The sequence below is a fragment of the Falco biarmicus genome, chromosome 3 (genome assembly GCF_023638135.1).
Source record: "Falco biarmicus isolate bFalBia1 chromosome 3, bFalBia1.pri, whole genome shotgun sequence".
Taxonomy (NCBI): domain Eukaryota; kingdom Metazoa; phylum Chordata; class Aves; order Falconiformes; family Falconidae; genus Falco; species Falco biarmicus.
Window position 1 is genome coordinate 7,350,688 of NC_079290.1, and position 19,658 is coordinate 7,370,345.

At 36.5% G+C, this 19,658-nt stretch overlaps 1 protein-coding gene across 1 annotated transcript in view; it reads left to right on the forward strand.

The window, feature by feature from the left end:
• The window catches only part of CDH10 (cadherin 10), a 102,729-nt gene that overhangs the window by 54,699 nt on the left and 28,372 nt on the right, over window positions 1–19,658 (forward strand). Inside the window, exons 3-4 of the mRNA XM_056333260.1 lie at window positions 8,255–8,549; window positions 19,172–19,291. Of these exons, the coding sequence (XP_056189235.1) occupies window positions 8,255–8,549; window positions 19,172–19,291 (415 nt within the window). The remainder of the gene's footprint in view (window positions 1–8,254; window positions 8,550–19,171; window positions 19,292–19,658) is intronic.

Genomic DNA, 19,658 nt, shown 5'->3' on the forward strand with positions numbered 1-19,658 from the left:
GCACCCATGAGTGCTGAGGGAGCTGATAGATACATTGCAAGGCCTTGATTGATAATCTTTGACTGATCACGGTGACTGGAAGCAATATCCAAAGACTGAATGAAAGCAAATGTCACCCCCATCTTTAAAAAGGATAAAAAGGAGAACCTAAGGAACTATAGGCCAGTCAGACTCACTTCGATCCCTGGTAAGGTGATGGAGCAACTAATCCTGGAACTATTTCCAGTCACATTAGGAATGAGAAAAGTATCAAGAGTAGTCAGCATGGCTTCACCAAGGACAGGTCATGCTTGACCAAATTGATAACTTTCTGTGGTGAAGCAACTGGCTGGGAAGATGAAGGGAGAGCAGTAAATATCACCTATCTGGACTTCAGTAAGGTCGTTGAAACTGCCTCCCATAAGCTTCTCATGAAGAAGCTGTTGATATACAGAGTGGATGAATAGACTGTGAGGTGGACTGAAAACTGGTTTACTGGCGGGTGCTGTTCAGTGGTGCAAAGCCTAGTTGGAAACCTCTAGCTAGTGGTATATCCCAGGCATCGATAGCAGGTACGTTCCTGTTTAACATCTTTATTAATGATCTGCATGATGGGGCAGAGCGTACCTCAGCAAGACAGCAGGTGACACAAAGCTGGGAGTGGCTGGCATGCCAGAGGGTTGTACTGCCATCCAAAGGGACCTTGACAGGCTGGTGAAATGGGCTGATGGGAACCTCATGAAGTTCAGCAAGGTGAAGTACAAAATCCTGCACCTGGGGAAGAACAGTGCCAGGCACCAGTATACGCTGGGGGCTGACCAGCTGGAAAGCAGCTTAGCGGAAAAGGACCTGGTGGTTCTGCTGGACACCAGCTGAACATGAGCCAGCAATGTGCCTTTGTCACAAAGGAGGCTAATGGCTGCATTAGGCAAAGTATTGGCAGTGGGTCAAGGGAGGAGATCCTTCCCTCTGCTCAAAACTGGTGAGGTCGCAGCTGGAGTGCTGTGTCCTGCTCTGGGCACCCCCAGTACAAGGGGGACATAGACATACTGGAGAGAGTCCCACAAAGGGCCATAAGGATGCTTAAGGGACTGGAGCACCTCACATTTGGGGAAAGGCTGAGAGAGCTGGAACTCTTTACCTTAGAGGAAAGCAGTCTCAGGGGGATCTTACCAATGTGTACAAATACCTGAAGGCAGGGTGCAAAGAGGACAAAGCCAGGCTCTTTTCAGTGGTGCCCAGTGACAGGGCAAGAGGCAACAGGAACAAACTGAAATGCAGGAGGTTCCTTTGAACATCATGAAACACTTTTGCCCTGTGAGGGTGACTGAGCGTTGGCACAGATTGCACAAACACCTTGTGGAGTCTCCATCCTTGAAGATATACAAAAGCTGTCTAGACACAGTCCTGGACAACTGGCGTAGGTGGCCCTGCTTGAGCAGGGGTGGTTTGGACAAGAGGACCTCCAGAGGTCTCTTCCAACTTTAAGTATTCTGCAATGTAGTTGTATACAATTATTTAAACTATAACTTCTTTAATTGGTAATTAATATATATATAGGATTTGTCTTGAGAATACTATTCTCTACCATAATGGATTTCATGTTGAACTGAAAGGAAAACAAATTTGATGAGTAAATAAAAATGTGAGTCGCATTTAAGATTTTATACATATTCTACCTCTCTTCTCTCGCAGACCTACCTTTACTAATTTGACTACCCCTGTGGGGTTTTCTTGGTTATAAGATACCAATACATCTCTCCTGGACTATGCATCTATTACATGAGTAACACCACTGATCTCACTGTAATATAAATGAAGCCAGGAGTGACCCACGACATCTTCGTCCCTCATTATTTGAAATCTTATTAGATATAGCATTAGTTCAGATTCATCAGTAGTTTCCTGACATATATGAAAAATATATCTACTCTCTCTTTTTCCCTTTCTTCCCTTCCTTGGGATTAAAATTAACAATTATACTGTATTATTATGGATATCAGTCTTTTGGAGATTATTGAAATAGCTCATTAATGTTTTTTTATTCCTTAATTCTGATATATACCCTCCACCTTAGCTGGCATTTTCCACCTCCTGGGTTGACATTGTCATTCAGTTCTCTGTGGTGTATTTGTTGTTACCTCTAAGTATACCTCTTCCAAAGACATATATACTTATATTCATGAGAAGAAAATACACACATAATAAATGTAAAAAAAATTCACAGCTCTTACCAATTTACATGTTGCAGTGATTTCAGATGGTAACAAAGACAATCTTTAATGTATTTTTAAATGGCCTCCAGCAGTAGGTGAAATGAGCTAGCATCACTATTCTTAATGGGGCTCTGCATTTGTTTAAAAAAAACGCAATGCTTTTTATGTATAATGCAAATTGTACATTAGGATATGTAAAAACTAATGCTGTTTTAATGGTTATTTTGTTATAACTAGGCTACTTGAGGAAAACATATATAAGCTATAATAAAAATTTCTTGTTAACAAAAAAAAAACCCCAAACTGAAATAGCTTCTTAATTACCTCTTTGTTGTCATTAATGCAGAGCATGAGGATTAGCACTGATTTTTACTTTAAAAAACACCCCAAAACTGAACAGAAAAAAACCACAAAGCTTTCAAATACATAAAAGCTGTTCTGAATTCAGTAAACAAAAGACATGCTGTTTTAGCATATTAGATTTCTTAGGCCGCTCCATGATGGAATAGAGAGATTGTTCTGGAAACTACTTAATCCTTTATACAATATTTAGTACAGATTTTTATTTCAGTCCAGAATCAGCAAAACAACATAAAACATAAAAGATACATGTATTAAAAAGTCATCATGAAAATCTTATCGGATGTATTTCAATCCTGAGACCATAGGTTACTGGACAGAGATTACTCATGGAAGTAGCAATATAGGCTTGTACCACATCAAGCTGAATAGGAGGAGAACCAAACAATGTTTCTTCATTTAGTCTACATTTTTAATGAATGGGAACCTGAACAGCAAACATAGGTCAGGTTTTTTTTCCCCCCTTTAAGAATTCTCTTCTGCTTATTCATACCCGGTCACCTACAGGAGGTATTAGGCTAAGCTGTCAGAAAGTAAGGGCACCTGACAGTTCTTTATTTTCTCTGTTCACCTGATGTATGGACTGTATTTATTACATTAAAATTGGACAAGAACATGCATATTGGCTCATGCAAGCGCTCTTTGGTATATGAAATCCAATTAGTCTCCAGTTCATCTTAGCTCAATGCTTGTGTCTTCTGGCGTGGAAGTTACAACAGTCTAATGAAGGTGAAACTTGTTCTAGCTCTCTGAACATCAGCTTGAGGAGGGAGTTTGGTTATTGGCATGTTGATTCAGTGCATCTATATAAGACTCTTTGCTGCTCGTAGGTGTGTTACAAAAAAAAGAAACTGCTTTTCGCAGCAGGAATCCTAGAAGATTTTGTCAGTGACAGGACCATCTACCTTCTCCAGACTGTGAATGATCCCTTTATAATAAGATACAATATTGAGGAAAAGATGCAAGTCTAATGATGAAAAAGTACCTTTGCTGTATGATTAGTTTGTGGAAATTAAGAATCTTGCAGATTATCACTTGGTAGTGAAGATTGTAAGGAACTGGGACAATAATATTTCTAAACCTGTGATAGACATTGCTTCATCAGGTATGTGGAGAAGTATCCTAAAAATATTATTAATTTTGATTTATCTCTTATAATTTTAAAACATTGGTAGGAACAAACAAAAATTTTGAACAGAAAGGAATGACTGTAATCTTTCTCAATAGAAATGGTGTCAATTATTTTTATCTTTTCTTTGGTTAGTGAATCAAGTTAGTAAACTAATACAATATGAAAATGCACTGCAGACTGGAGTTTTTCATTTCTGTTTGTTGCTTCTCAGCAAGCAAAAGAATTTCAGAGCACTCCTCATCTGGCATTACCTGTTATGCTTCCATTTTAGTCTGTTCTCCCTTTATCTTTCCCAGTTGCACAAAATTTTCTTTTTGAAATGTGCCTTTCTCCTTTCCAACTGTGTCCTCTTTAATAACACACAATAGCACAAAGCTGGAAAACTGACAATATAACTGAGTGAGAAAATTAAATGTGTGACATGTCTCATTAAAACTTAGTGCAGATTCTTGCATCACTGAAGAACAGAGTTGCTTTAAATGTTACCTTAAGGATAAATTGAAATAAGTGAATCTCTTTGGTGAGTAAAATCTGGCTTAAAGTCATGCCAGTTAAATCTGGCAACCAAGAGAATACTGCACAGAATAGGAGCTAGTTTGAAAATCTTTCAAAATAAGTGCAGCTAATGTTAAACGAGCATCATTTAATACTTCAGTTCATGATGCTTAAAATAAATATCTCCATTATGGGAATTCTATATGAATTATTCTCTGCTGATTTCAGGCCAAGTCTTCCCACTGTTGTGATTATGGTTGCAGAGACTATCATTCATCTACAAAGTATCTAGTAAAGGTGCTAATACTATATGTGCTCTAGAAAACAGAAATTGTTAATGATTCCACAGGTGTATTTTGGCACAACATGGCTAATATGATTACTTAGAAAAGTAATTACAAATTTCCCTGAAATTTGTCCCCAGAATTAAGAGAAATTCAGGACTTATTTGAACAAAATCTAAAAGAGTAATTTGGGAAGGTACTGAGGTCTCATTGCAACTGTGATACTTGGATTAAATTGAACTGTTGACAAATATATTGCAGAAGAAAGGAGAAAAGATATTTTCTAGATTACACAAATAAAAAGTACTGTTATAAAGTAGGAGAGTAAAAATGTGTTTGGTGAGATAATATTGGGATAGTCTGTCATTTGGTAAAAGACCACAAAAAACTAAACTGTATTGGAAAGCCTTCTGTATGTAAGAATTCAAACTATAGGCTGGTTTGTTAATATAGTCATATTCTGGTCTCTAGCTTGAATACCAATCACTGAAAATTCAGGGGGAGTTCTGAATTTGGAATTCAAATAGAAATAGATGTGACAACTTTTAAAGTCTTTACCTGGCATTGCCATAAATCATTTCCAATTCCAGAAGTAGTTTGTATGATAAAATGGGTCTGGCTAACCTAATCTGCTCTCTGTTTTTCACAGTAGCATATTGTGGCATTTTGGTGAAAATAGGATTAACACTTTCTATGCTATCAGAAAACAGTCCATGACCTTTATATTAAATTAGGAGATTTCATACCTGGTGAAATTCATGGCAGAGTGAGGGGGAGAAAACTCACACTCCTGTAATTGGTGGGTTTGATTTGGATCATTGGAAGTCATTTAGCATAGAATTCTCATGCTGTAATTTTCAAGTAATTCTTAAAGCAGAATTATTATGTTGTTCATGTAAAATTTTCTGAAAGGTATTTTACAAAGCCCATTTTCAGATCTAAAAAATATTGAGCTGAATTAGACTGTGGCATCTTTTCATTAGCACATTTTATGTAAGTTTTCATTTATCTGGAAGAACAAGGTAATATATATTAATGAACTCTGGTTTTGTTGTAATTGAAGAAAAAAGAAATCCGTCTTTTATAATGTGGTTTTCTCTCTGTTACCCTTTCTAACTATTGTTTTCAGTTTAGCAATACCTTCCTTTTTCATTTATGTGAAATACTCCTCAGTTTAAAATTTTGTTCAACCAGTTTAGGTAGATGTCCAAGCATGCAAAATTGTTTTTTACAGTAATCGCAATTACTGTATGATGAACCAGGCCTATATAAAATAAACTAACAGACATTCTGATTTTCTATACAGTGAGAAAAATTATATATGAAGTATAACACTGACAGCTGAAAAGGGAAGTATTTTTTTGGAAGAACAGCAAGAAATTCACTGAAACAAGAGTTTACAAAATATCAGTGACAGATATGAAAACAAGACCACATCTTCACAGCTGATCGTTTTGTGCAATAAAATTGCTAAATGAAACAGATGTCTCTCCATTTCTTAGCTTGGCTGACATGAATCACAGATGCCCATTAGCCAAAATAACTATAGGAAACACTTTATACTAAAAGTAGAAGGGAAATATTTTGCAGAACTTCTTTTAATGCTCAACTTTGCAATTCTGATTGACACACTCCTCATGCATTTCAGAGATAAGTAATGATTCAGTGTTCAAGCCTGTCAAGCACATAAGGTGGTCTTTAGCCATCTTGATTCCTCTAATAACATCTGGATAGAATTAAGAGCTAAGAAAATGAAATGAGAAATACTTTCTTTCCTTGCTTATATATAATACACATTTTCACTCCTTTATGTCTGGAAGCTTTGTTCATTATATCTATAGCTTTGTGTTTCCTGATCACCCAAGACCTTCTGAAATGTCATTCTGAATTTGAAGTTCTTCTACAATAACTGTAGACTGTCATGTGTATACGTAAAATATAAATTGGATTACCAATCCAAAGTGAAATTATTAATAATTTTTGTAGAAAATGAAAATTGTTACATCTTAGTGTTCTTCTAAGCTATTTATATTGGTGTTCCTTACATATATGTTAATCTGAAGTGCAACTATCAGTGCCCTAAAAGCCTTTATATGGATGTCTCCAAATCTTATCTTTATGAGAATTGTATTTAGTAAATCTGTATTTAGTAAAGTAAACATAAACATATGTAGCATAAGCAAAATTTAATTTGTTATTCTTTGATAAATATTTACAGTGTTTCTCAAGGCTTATTTCTGAACTGAAATAAAATAGGAAAATATTTATATAGAAATATTTTTCTAAATTTCTACCACAAAGGCTTTGATCCATGATTCTGCATGAACTCCTTCTGTTCCACATATTGCAAGTGTGTGGGAAACATGCAGCCTTTGAAAATGTTTCACAGCAGTGAAGTTTACTGTGTGACTTCAGATATCCTGCCACTCCACTGTGTATGTTTGGTTTCAGCACAAAAGGCAAGGAAAGCCACATTCAAAACCCTAAGAGCTGAATATTCTACCTCTGATGCTGACTTAAAATGGATGCTATGAAACACAATATAAGGGCAGCACAGAAAAAAAGAAAAATATTTCCATGGCTGCATGCCAAGGGGGATATTTATACTAAGCTATGTGTATAATGTTTTCATGGTCTGAAATGTGAGCTTAAATTAACAAAAAGCCTTCACATGACTGAATGTGATCTTACTGCAGTTCTAATTGCTGTTGTTAATGGGTCTTTAAACAACTTTTTTTAGCTAAGGAAAAAATGCACTAGGTCTGTCTTAAACTTTTTGGAATTTTCTAACATTTTTTTAATGTGTTTTTAAAAAAATCTTTATATTTGCACTTCATTTTTGTAATCAGAGCTTATAGTTTTTAGTTTTTCAGACTTTTTTTAGATTTTATCGTTCTGCTCAACATAAAAATAAAAAAAAGTATACATTTCATGGTAGAAATAAATCTGAATGCCAGATTCTTTCAGTTAATTATGAAATCAATAAGATGGAAGGAGCTTTCCAACAAAGTGATGAGAAAAATTATGGCGAATATATTGAAAAGGTGAAATGAGACAGCCACAGTACTGTATTGAACAAAGCAACATAATTTAATAGTTCGGGTTTTTTAATCGATGTACTACAGTCAGTCAGTACTACAGGTCATTAATAGATGAAGTTAAGCTTTATATTACTTAAATAATATTTATTAAATCAATACCTAATACTTAATAAGTACATTTCTTTCCTTTAGGCTATTTACATTAATTTATGGAATGATAATGATAATGACTTTAAATGAAATGTTCTCCAATTTGGGAGAAATATAAATAATATAAAATAAAATCTAAAAAAAAATAAATTAGTATGGCATGGAACCAGTTGTTCTATTTTCCTTAATTGTCATGTATTTTGCCATGTTCTTCATCTGCTTAGTGAATTTACAACTAGCACAGCAGGTTGTGAATTTTTAATAGAATCTTTTCAAGGAAGGAAAAGGTCAGTATTAACATAAAAATCTTCTTTAAGAATTGTGGTGCAAAGGTTTCTCAGCAGAGAACAGGTGTCATTTCAAAACTAAAATCTGTCATAGCAGTCATGTTAAAAAATTCTTGGAGATAAGTTAGGAAACAAATGCCTCAGTATAACACCATGATTGCCAGTTAACAGCAGCTGAAAATTATTACTTTTTTTTCTTGGTACTAAACATGTTTGTTGCACATAGAATGATTTAATATATAATAATTAGTTTAAAAATAAAAATTAAAATACTCTTTTTTTTTTTTTTTTCCTTTTCCTTCCTTTTCAGCTTCATTCTGATCAGGACAAGGGAGATGGATCCCTCAAATACATTTTGTCAGGAGATGGGGCTGGTACTCTTTTTATAATTGATGAGAAAACAGGTGACATTCATGCTACTCGCAGAATTGACAGGGAAGAGAAAGCCTTTTACACCCTGCGTGCCCAAGCTATTAATAGAAGAACTCTGAGACCAGTGGAACCTGAATCTGAGTTTGTCATCAAAATCCATGACATCAATGACAATGAACCAACATTTCCAGAAGAAATTTATACTGCTAGTGTTCCTGAAATGTCAGTAGTGGGTGAGTGCTTTAAACTGAGACACAAATGCCTGTTATATGTTACTTGAATAATTTTCCCATCCTCTGAAAAGTCAGTCATGTTTGGAATTCTACCTGATGGATTAAGTATTTCTCATTTTTTTTGTTTTGTACAAATATTGGAATTGCATCCAGAAACTGATTTTTATGATTTTTTTTATCTATTTCTACTTGGAATATTCAAATGAATAGTTTAGAGAGATTTAGAATGTAAACATAAATAGTAGTTAATAGCAGTTAATGGTGTATCACCCTCCTCATTAAGAACTGTTAAAATAAGATCACTGTGTTAGCCTGTTGAAAGTTCAATGACTTTTTCTTTCATTTTCACTGGAGGTCCCCAGTGGTGATAAGCACTGAATGGAGAGCTGTCTCCACTTTCGCTGTTTCTGTGGCTGAGGAGAGTTATGTTTACTCATGTGCTGTTGATGCACTGACAGAAGGTAGACACCCTCTTCATTCTCTTTGCCTTCAGATTTTTGCTGTGTGGACAAATCCTCTTGTGCTTTCTGTTCTTCCTTCAACTCTCATGAATGGCAGCTTCAAGAATCTTAAGCAGCTGTTTGAGTTAATCTTTCTTCGGTTTGCAGTGTGTTTTCATTTCCTATCTTAACAACAAAGTTGTGGCCTGGATCATGCCAGCTGGTCAGATTCCTAAACAACATTTTGGAATATGAGCTACTATGACTGTTATATTTTCACTGTGCAGTCAAGCATAGCCAACACAGTATGGCATTGCACTATACTGTGAGTCTGACAGGGTGAGATCATTGGAACCACATGCTACCTTCCCTGGAACAGACTCAAGCAAACAGGATGCATGATATGGTGGATTCCCTATACTGCCTCCAACTTGATGAATGTAGTGATTTAAGGGATAGGGGGCAATGGTGACAAGTTGCTACCTGGCAGAGAAGGTGCATCTTCTCTGCGACTACCCCACTTTCCCAGGTGTCTTCCATAATACGTATGAGGGTCTGCAAGTGGAACCCAACAATGATGAGGGTGATGGTTCATCTGGCTTGGAGGTGTTGCTGAAGTTAAATCAAACTACGCCCTGCATGAAAACTTCTTCCATATAGAAAAAAAAACATGAGTCACTGTCATAAAAGACTCTCCTGAGGGAAACAGAAGGCCCAATATGCCAACCTGACCCACTACTTAGGGAAGTCTGCTGCCTCCCTGGGGCCTGGGTTAGAGATGTGACAAGAAAATCTCCTGCTCTAGTATGGACGGCCCTTGGGTTATCATCCACTACTGAATTTTCATGTAGGCAGCAATGAAGTCACATTAAGAAGTCCAAGGGCAATCAAGAGAGACTTCATGGCCTTGGGACAACTGGTTAAGGTATCAGGAGCACAAGTGGTGCTCTCCTCTGTCCTTCCAGTTGCAGGGAATGATGAGGGAAGAAACAGGAAGAGCCAGCAGATAATACCTTGCTCCAAGCCTGGTGTTACCAGCAGACTTTCGGGTTTTTTGGGACTGTCTCCTTGACACCAGGCCTACTGGCAACAGATGGGATACACCTGTCTCAAAAGAGGAAAAGGATCTCATCACAGGAGTTAGCAGGGCTCATTGAACCAGCTTTAAACTAGATTTGAAGAGGGAAAGGGATAAAACCAGGCTCACTAGAGATAAACCTGGGGGATGTCACACCAGTGTTTGAGGAATGGTGTGCTGGCAAGGTTCTTCAGTCCACTCCGCGATGTGCTAAGTACACTGGAGCACATTTGAAATGTCTTTATACTAAGGCATGCAGATAAGAAATAAGAGGAGCTAGAACCTTTGTCCCAGTCGAAGATACATCAGTGGGATAAGCAAAACCTGGTGGGATCAGTCCTGTGGCTGGAATGGCATGATGGACAGTTACAGGCTCTCCAGGAGGTATAGACAAGGCAGGTGAGGAGGGGAGGTGGTGCTGTTTGTGAGGGGTTGGATTATATGGTGCTTACAGCTGGTGATGACACTGTTGAGGGCCTCTGGGTAAGGGTGAAGGGGAGGGCAAATAAAGTGGATGTTGTTGTGCGACTCTGCTACCAACTGCCCAGCCAGGACAATGACCCAAATGAATTATTTTACAAGGAATTAAGAGCTATCTCTAGATCAGCTGCCCTTGTCTTTATGGGTGATTTTAACTTCCCAGGCATTGACTGGGAATAGCATGCAGCAGACACAAACAGCTGCAGGAAATTTCTGAAGCGTGTTGAAGATAACTTCTTGGTGCAGGTACTAAGGGAGCTGACTTGGAAAAGCGCCCTCCTAGATTTGTTGTTTGTAAACAGGCACTTATGCACCACGTGGTGATTGTTGGCTCTCTTGGTCACCATGAGGTGGTTGAGTTTCAGATCATTGGAGACAGGAGAAAAACTGCCAGCAAATCTTCAGCCCTCAATATGAGGAGAGTGGACTTCAGGCTGCTGAAGGACCGAGTCAGTAAGGTCCCTTGGGAATCTGCTTTTTGACAGTATTGGGGTCCATGCAGTAAGGTCCCTTGGGAATCTGCTTTTTGACAGTATTGGGGTCCATGAACACTGGTCACTATTTAAGAGCCATCTCTTAAGATTGAAAGAGCAGGCAATTCCAAAGTGTCAGAAGTCAAGCAAACACGGCGGAAGGCTGTCTTGGATGAGCAGGGGTCTTCTGGGACTTAGGCAGAAAAGGAAAGTGTATGGACATTGGAAGCAATGACAGGTGAGACAGAAGAACTACAAGACTATGTTCGTTACTGTAGGGAGAAAATTTGTGCAGCCAAAGTTTGATTGGAGTTCAAGCTGGCCAGCACTATGAAGGACAACTAAAAGGACTTTTAAAAATATGGTAACAGCAAAAGGGGGATCAGAGATAACATTGGTCTATTACTTGATGAGGTCAGTCACCTCACAAGTAGGGATGTAGGTAAAGCAGAGATGTTTAATGCCTTCCAACCTACTGCTTAACCAACTTAATTTTCTTTTATGGCAAGGTCACCCATGTAGCTGACCAAGGGAAGCCAGTAGATATGGTGGTTTTGGACTTTAGCCAAGTGTTTGATACTGTGTCTCAGTGTCCTGGATAAACTGCCCAGCACACAGCTAGGCAAGCCCATAGTAAGTGGGTGACCAAGTGGCTGATGGGCCAGGCTCAAAGAGTTATAGTAAATGGGGTTACACCAGGCTGGTGGCCAGTCACCAGTCGGGTTCCCCAGGGCTCAATTTTATGGCCAGTCCTCTTTAATATTTTTTATAACGTATCTGGACGCAGGAATCAAATGTACATTATGTTTGCCAATGACACTGAACTAGGAGGAGCTATGGACTCCCTCAAGAGTAAAGAGGCCTTACAGGGAGATCTGGTTAGACTAGAGAGCTGGGAAGTCACTAACTATTTGAAATTTAAGAAGAGCAAGTGTCAGATTCTTCACCTGGGACAGGGTAACCCTAGTTGTAAGTACAAAATGTGGGACAAGATGCTGGAGAGCTGCCCTGCAGAAAGAGCTCTGAGGGTTTGGGTTGATGGCAAGTTGAATACAAGTCAACAATTTGCCCTGACAGCCAAAAGGGCCAACTGTGTCCTGGGGTGCATCAAGCACAGCATAGCTAGGTGCTGCAGTCCCACCTCAAGTACTGTGTGCAGTTTTCAGCACCTCAATACAAAAAAGGCATCAAACTATGAGTGTGTTCAGAGGAGAGCAAGCAAGATGGTGAAAGGTCTCAAGGGCAAGACTTACAAGGAGTGGCTGGCATCACTTGGCTTGTTTGGCTTGGAGAATAGAAGGCTGAGGGGTGACCTTATCTCAGTCTACAGCTTTCTGAAGGGAAGCAGCAGAGGAGGTGGTGCTGATCTCCTCTCTCTGGTGACCAGTGATAGGATGAGAGGAAATGTAATGAAGCTGCATCAGGGGAAGTTCAGACTGGACATAGGAAAAGGTTCTTCACTGAGAGGATGGTGAGTCATGGCACCAAGCCTGTCAGAGTTTAAGGAGCATCTGGATGATGCTATTAGCCCTATGGTTTAGTTTTAGGTAGTCTTGGAAGAGGCAGGGGGTTAGACTTGATAATCCTTATGGGTTCTTTCTAAATTGAGATATTCTATGATGCTATGATTCTATGATAGAATTATTCACTAAAAATGTATCTATACATTTATAGAATACCTTGCACTCCTGCTACTTTCTGTACATCCAAGTTTGATAGTTCACTATAAATCATTTTATTATGTGGGAAGGCTGGACCACTAGACACGCACATACACATATATATAAACACTGCTTTTTAAAATTACAATTTATTTAAAGAGATATGAAGTTTTTTTATATATAAGTATGATTGGTGAGTGATAATAGCAAAATGGGGTGAATAGCAACTTAAAAGGCATGACTCTCTCACTACCAAATATGAAAAAGGATCTGCTACAGATAGATGGTAGTATTGATCAGATGTCACACCTTTTATTGGGGGAGATAACACTGGAACAATCCTTTTTGTGTATTTGTTCCAATTCTTGTAGAGATTGTCATCATCTTTTATATCCTCTAGTTATCTTCTCTGTATTTTCACCATGCAACTGATGTTTTACAGATGCTAGATATTTGTTCTTTTTTTTTTTCCTTTTTATAATTTAAATTCCGGTCAGTTTGTAATATGCCTGGTAACTTGCGATTTTTATTTATGCCTTTGGGGTCTCTGGTATGTTATTCTAGGACTGTATTCTCAAGACATCTGCTATCATCTGGTGCCTACACTCTCAATCTCAGTATTGAATATCACAGTTTCAAATGGATGGGCCTAATCTTATCTCTATTTTAAGAAGTGTCAAAAAAATAGTCAACTATTCTGCAGTTTTGCAACTGTGATGTCTATTTATACACATCTGTACTGCAACCACAGTAATGAGATGTTCATATTAACTCTATATATGCATTCATCTGAATACCAGAAAGAAGACAGACATGGTAGCATATATTACTATGTAAATTTACTCATTGCTTTTAGAGCTACACTGTATAATGTAGGTAGCAGCTAGAGTTCAGAGCTGTTGGGTTTCTCTTCATACATAGTTTAAGTTTTCAGTAAGATTACACGTATCATTCATTTCATCAGTATACCACCGTATCTCTGTTACTTAATAAGTAAGTAAACTGGTAATTTTAAAATCACCAGTATTTCTTTATTGATTCATAAATGAAGGCTGTTATTACCTAATGTCCTGCTTTCTTCACCAAAACCATGAAAAGAAGTGCAGAAGTACCAAAAACATGCAAGAAGCATCATCTTGAAATAATTTAAATCCTTACACCCCTTGGAATGAAAGATTTCCTCCATCCTAAAATGCCCTGTACTATAAGGTATTGCAAACTGGGCCAGGAGGTTAAAAAAAAGAAGAAAAAAAAATGTCTCTTAAGTCTTTATCTACTCTATCTGCCACCACCTCTAAGGTATGAAATCATGATGTATCCATATACCAGCCTCTTTTAGACCAGAAACAGCAGTTATGATTTCTTCCTCAGGCTGTGGTATTAGCCAGATGGATACCTGAGATATTAGCTATTTGTATTATCAAATAGAGTGACTTGACAAAGGTCCATAGATTTTGTTTTCTTTTTCATCTTTCTTCTGCTGCTCATTAATCATAGTAAAGGCAGAGATAAATTGGCCAGCTTCAGGTTCTTGCAGTTGGGTCAGTATCCTGAAAGATGTCTTGTTTTCCTGAAGTCTTTGCACTGACTGGATGTTTTCTTTTCTTTTACTTTTTTCCTTTCCTTACTTTCAGAGTTCGTGAGTCAGAATATTCTTATGGGTTTGATGACAATCTTCTGTTCTGTCCACCATATTCTTCACCTATCTATCTCTTTCTCCTCATTTGAAGGTTTCTTTTCAGAACTGCAGATGAGTCTTATTTTCCTCTATACAGCTTTTCCTTTGGATTTTGCCTATTGCTATCTTTTAAAGAAGCTTTCAGAGCTTTCTGCTATTTAGACTTTTTTTTTTTTTATTATCACATCCTTTCTTTTATTTCTTGATGTTTCTCTATTCATCTGTTGTAGTTTGCATACTTTCTAATCATTACTTAACCTTATTCCATCTTCAGTGCTTTTTCTGCTATCTGGTACGCTCTTTAGCTGGTCTTTTATACTTCTGAATTAAGGATATCAATACATTCTTCGTATGTTTCACATTTACCTGTGAACTATAGGTTGGGTGTCCCATCCCACAGTTAGCCTGTCATCTCTGCCTGTGATTATCTTTTTCTCTTTCTCTTCAGACAGCTTTTAGAGCTACTGTTGCTTGGCTTTCTCCCTAGGCTTTTTGTACACTTCCTTATTAGTGCTGTTCCATCAATTCCCAATGCTCAGTCCTCTCTGCCATAGCACTTGTAACACTTCCTTCTTGTTTCTTATTAACAAAGATTTTTAAAAATCTTTTTTCATATCTCTCTCACCAAACCCTTTTGCATCTTCTGACTTACAATTTCATAACATCAGTAAAGACAGATTTTGAAAGCCTGAATTATTTTTTTTTTTTTTATTTTTTACAAACCCTGATTTCACTTTGCGCACAAATCCTGTCATAAAGAGAGGGGACAAAAAATGAAAGAAAATGAAAACTAAAACACACACACCCCCCAAGATTAAACATTATTTTTCTTTATAAAGGGCATCTTAAAAAATTGGAAATATCCACTGACGTGTTTGTTTCCAGCTTACTGTTTTCCAAGTTACAGGAGTACAATGTAGCCAAAGACCTTTCTGACATGAGTTTCTGTGAATATGCAGCCCTTTCCACTTCTTCTCTGTTATTCTACTGAATTAAATGGTTTATTTCAAGGGCAAATGTGTCATTATTTCCTCTCTTTTCTGCTAGAAAGAGCAGAAAAATTATATTAATTTGACTTGTTATTTGTATGGATAATTTACCTTGGAGGGTACTTGTTGTACTTAAATATCACATAATTCAATTGGGAGTAAGGAAAAGGAAATGCAAGTTTCAAAATCACCTCTATAATGAATATTCTGTGGATTCTTTTTCCTAGTTAATTACCTTCAGTGATTCTTATATAATACATCTACATCATAAATGCGTTGTGAGGTCAAAGTCATTAGTACTTGTATGGTGTTTGAAGATGCTTGCAAGGAACACATTAAAAAGGGACAAATATATTAATTACTATTATAGTACCAGAGCCTGGGGGGATTAGAATATTAAAATTATGTTAAAATACATCTTCTGAGAACAACAGTAATCTGACAAATGACTGTTTATTTCTGGGCCTAGCTCAGTACTGTATAATTCTAGTTTAACGTATAATAAAATTTGCAAGTAAACAAGGAGAAAATTACAGAATTCACAGGTCTTACTAATAATACAGCTGGTGCCATATTCTCCAGTATATTATCACTGTCTCCTTTATGCACTTCTATAGAGTTCAGATTAGGCTTTAGATCCTGAAAGTCAAAGACTCCTACCAAATTCATCAGAAGCAATCTGCACCTATGTAAAAGACAAAGCAAGACCCAGACCAAGTAGTACTAAGTCACACCCACGCTGTATGTTTTTTAAACCCTGACATGACTGATAATCTTCAATGCCTTTGGATTTCTGGTCCAGATTTCAGATCAGAGCAAGCAATATAATTGTAATATTGAGCATCAGTGGTCTTCAGTGATTTCAGAGAACTGAAGCAAAGCAAAACAAGCTGATGGTTTGACAGTTGATATGCACAGCGTAACTGATATACTGGTGTACTCCTCCTGCTCACTTCTTTCAATGGTTTCTGTCAGGTTTTTCATAGGAATCAGCAGAAGTCTAGAAAGCATGTCTCTCTTCCTCATGAGCAAGGGATCAATGTGGTGACTTCTGCATCCTGAATGGCACGCAGAAGTGTAGCAATGCCCTTGTGCTTTTCCTGCCAGGTACCTCACCAGTGACTGGCCAGCAAAAGCTGAAGAGCTAAGGTAACATTAAAAATTATAGGTTATCCTTATTGGTTTTGGGTAATGGGGTGTACATCATCCTGAGCAAAACCCACTGAGTAAACCTCACTTTGTGATAGTGATGAAATTAAGGAGACCAAGTCTCTTCCCACAGGCTTTGAAGGGAAGATCAAATTTACATTTTTCAGACGTGCCTGATGGATTTTATTGGGTGTATAAGCAGCCATACTCACTGCAGCTGAAGGGAAGGATAGCTGATATGATTTATTCTATTTCCTGTGTATGTGTATTAAAATAGCATTAATTAATATATTACATGTACATTATGACATCCATAACTAAGGAAGCAGTAACTATTAGACACATATTACTACACTGCAAATTGATATTTTATTTTAGTTAATTTTAAAGGTATTGAACACATTCTTCGGTTTTCTTCTAATTATCCTTCAAAGCTGATTCTACATGCTTTTTTTTTAAATAAAATAATAAAAATCTTACACAATTGACCTATTAATAAATACTGCTAGTTTGAACTTACAAAGGAAATGTGAAAATCAGAAACAAGAAATTATTCAGTTACATGTAATAGAGAAAAATTACCACCTTTCATTTGTTTGTAAAGTAGACCAGTTTCTCATTAATATATTGTGTTGTTGTGATAGGTGCCTTTATGATGACTGTTCTCTGTTTTTACAGATATAACATGGCAGATTTGTAAGCTTTATTTGGACAATGCCACGTTGATTGCTATACTTGGTGGTTTGATTTTTTCCCTATTGCCTTTTTTTTTTTTTTTTTGACTTGTAGCACTTAAGTTACTGGACATGGTTTATTCTGTATCTTTCTTTTACATACCTCTTTGCTATTTCAGAGCAAACGTGCTTTAGGAGCAATTATACATTCTAGAACTGCAATTTGCTACATACTAAGATGATTCAAAAAGTGTATTTCGCAGTCAAGGCAACGCTGCTCAGAACTTAGATATATTCAACAAAAAAGCCTCTGTATCTTCTAGCAGAATTTACACAGACCTACATCTACAAATGGAGTTCAGTCTGGCTGGAGTTACGAGACATTTGTGAATTGGAAACCGATGGAGTTTTTAGGACAGCTCTATCACCCCTACATTCTTATATTTTAAAGATGTTCAGATTTTCACTTTCAGCCCTAGTCTAGATGATCACTAAAGCAATCATTAGTACAGTGTAAAGTATTTATAATTTTCATCTTGTTTTTCCATTGTATTTGTATAGTAATGTTTTATCTTTCCTAAATTTAATTTCGTGTTTGAGACTTTGTTCTGTTAAATCAGTGATTCATTCCATTTTAATAACAGTAGTGATATAAACCATGAATCTGTCTATTGTGCCTTCTTTATGAGACACAAGTACTTTTAGGGACTCACTGAAATAAGTGTTTCTGTTCCAAAAAGTTGAAAACTGAACACTTCTGAGAACTCATCTCTGATTCAACGGTTATGCACATGCTTATCCCATTGATATTGGCATTATTGTTCATGTGATTAACAACTGACTTGTCAAAAGCAGATTTGTTATCATCTTTTGAAATAAAAAAACCCCAAACAACAAAACCTGAGGAAGCTTAACATTTACTCTTATTTACCTTTTTATGTAAGAATAAATGTGTAATGTAGTCAAACTATGAAAGGGAATAAATAATTGTGCAAAGTGCCTTTTATTTACAGGTTCTTTATTGCACAATACCTGGTAGTATTTGATGGAGGAAAATAATTGGGATAAAAGGAGAAATCTGAAAGTCCTCTGATCCTCAGGAATAGCCCATATCTAAACAATCACATGCATATGATGATTTCTTTTCTTTTCCATGTTTTTTTCACTTCTTTCCTATATGCTTAAAATCATATCTGCACTTTATGGAAGTACAGTAGGAGAGATTGATACTTTCTTTCTCTGGGGGAAAAGTTGAACAGGATATAGAAACTATTTTGATTCAGCAAGAAATGACAGAGGCAATGGCAAGCATTTCTTGTTTTGAAGGACTGGTATATTCCACTAAAATTTAGAGATGGTCTTTAAGATTAGAAGATTTTATAGTCTAAATAACTAGCAGATTTCAAAGTCCATATGGCAATATTTCTTCTGGTAGTAGCTATCTATATTAAAATTTAGAAAGCAGGGAGAACAGATAACTAATTTTTCCCAAATTCCAAAGACCTATTAAATAATCTTTTTTTGTCATGTTTCTGCTTGTGTAATTTCATATTATGTTGACAGCGTTGGACAAAAAATCCCAAAATATCTGTTGTAGGTAATGGAAAACAGATATTTATTGTAATAAAAACAAGTAAGTCTTCTGAAAACAGGAAGTGAGTACGTAAGTATGAACAATTGTAATTGGGTGAGGATAAAAATTCAGCTCAACCATAGCTATTTTTATGATAATATTATAATTTGATATTAATTAATTAATTAATTATATAAGATTAGATCTTAATTACGCTTGTGGTATTAGGAAAGTTTAGATTCAATTTATGTAGAATGAGATCCTGAAATGGGTAAGCATGTACCTGACATTGACTCTAAGATCATATATTTGAAAAGTCCAATGGACATTAGGTGAAATTTTCTTTGGGGTCTGCTCAAACGGAAATTGATGTTCTTGGAACTTCACCTCATACCATGTGAAACTAAGTTGACTTTGGACATTTCAGGTACTTCTGTGGTGCAAGTTACAGCTACTGATGCTGATGACCCTTCATATGGAAACAGTGCCAGAGTAATTTACAGCATACTTCAGGGACAGCCATATTTCTCCGTGGAACCAGAAACAGGTCAGGAAAATTGTCATTATTTCCATTTCCCATAAGCTGTAGACTTTTCTTTAATTTTAAAAAATCTAGATCACCTACAAAATTAATTCTAAAAACTTACTGAAATGAAATAATATTTATTGCTTTTTTCCTCCTAATTTATAATTATTTTAAGAAATATAAAAACTTCAGGGTTATTACAGCTGGCATTATGAAGTATAAGTAATTTTACAGTTGTACTATTGATAGCTTAAGTATCTAGTAAACATTTCTAGTAAAGGCAGGAAAGAAGGTTTGTGTCCTAGAAAATGTTGTTCTTTTTCCTTAATGGTTCTAACTTGGACTAATAAAGATGTTCTTCTTTCTACTCGTAAACCTTATGTATAAA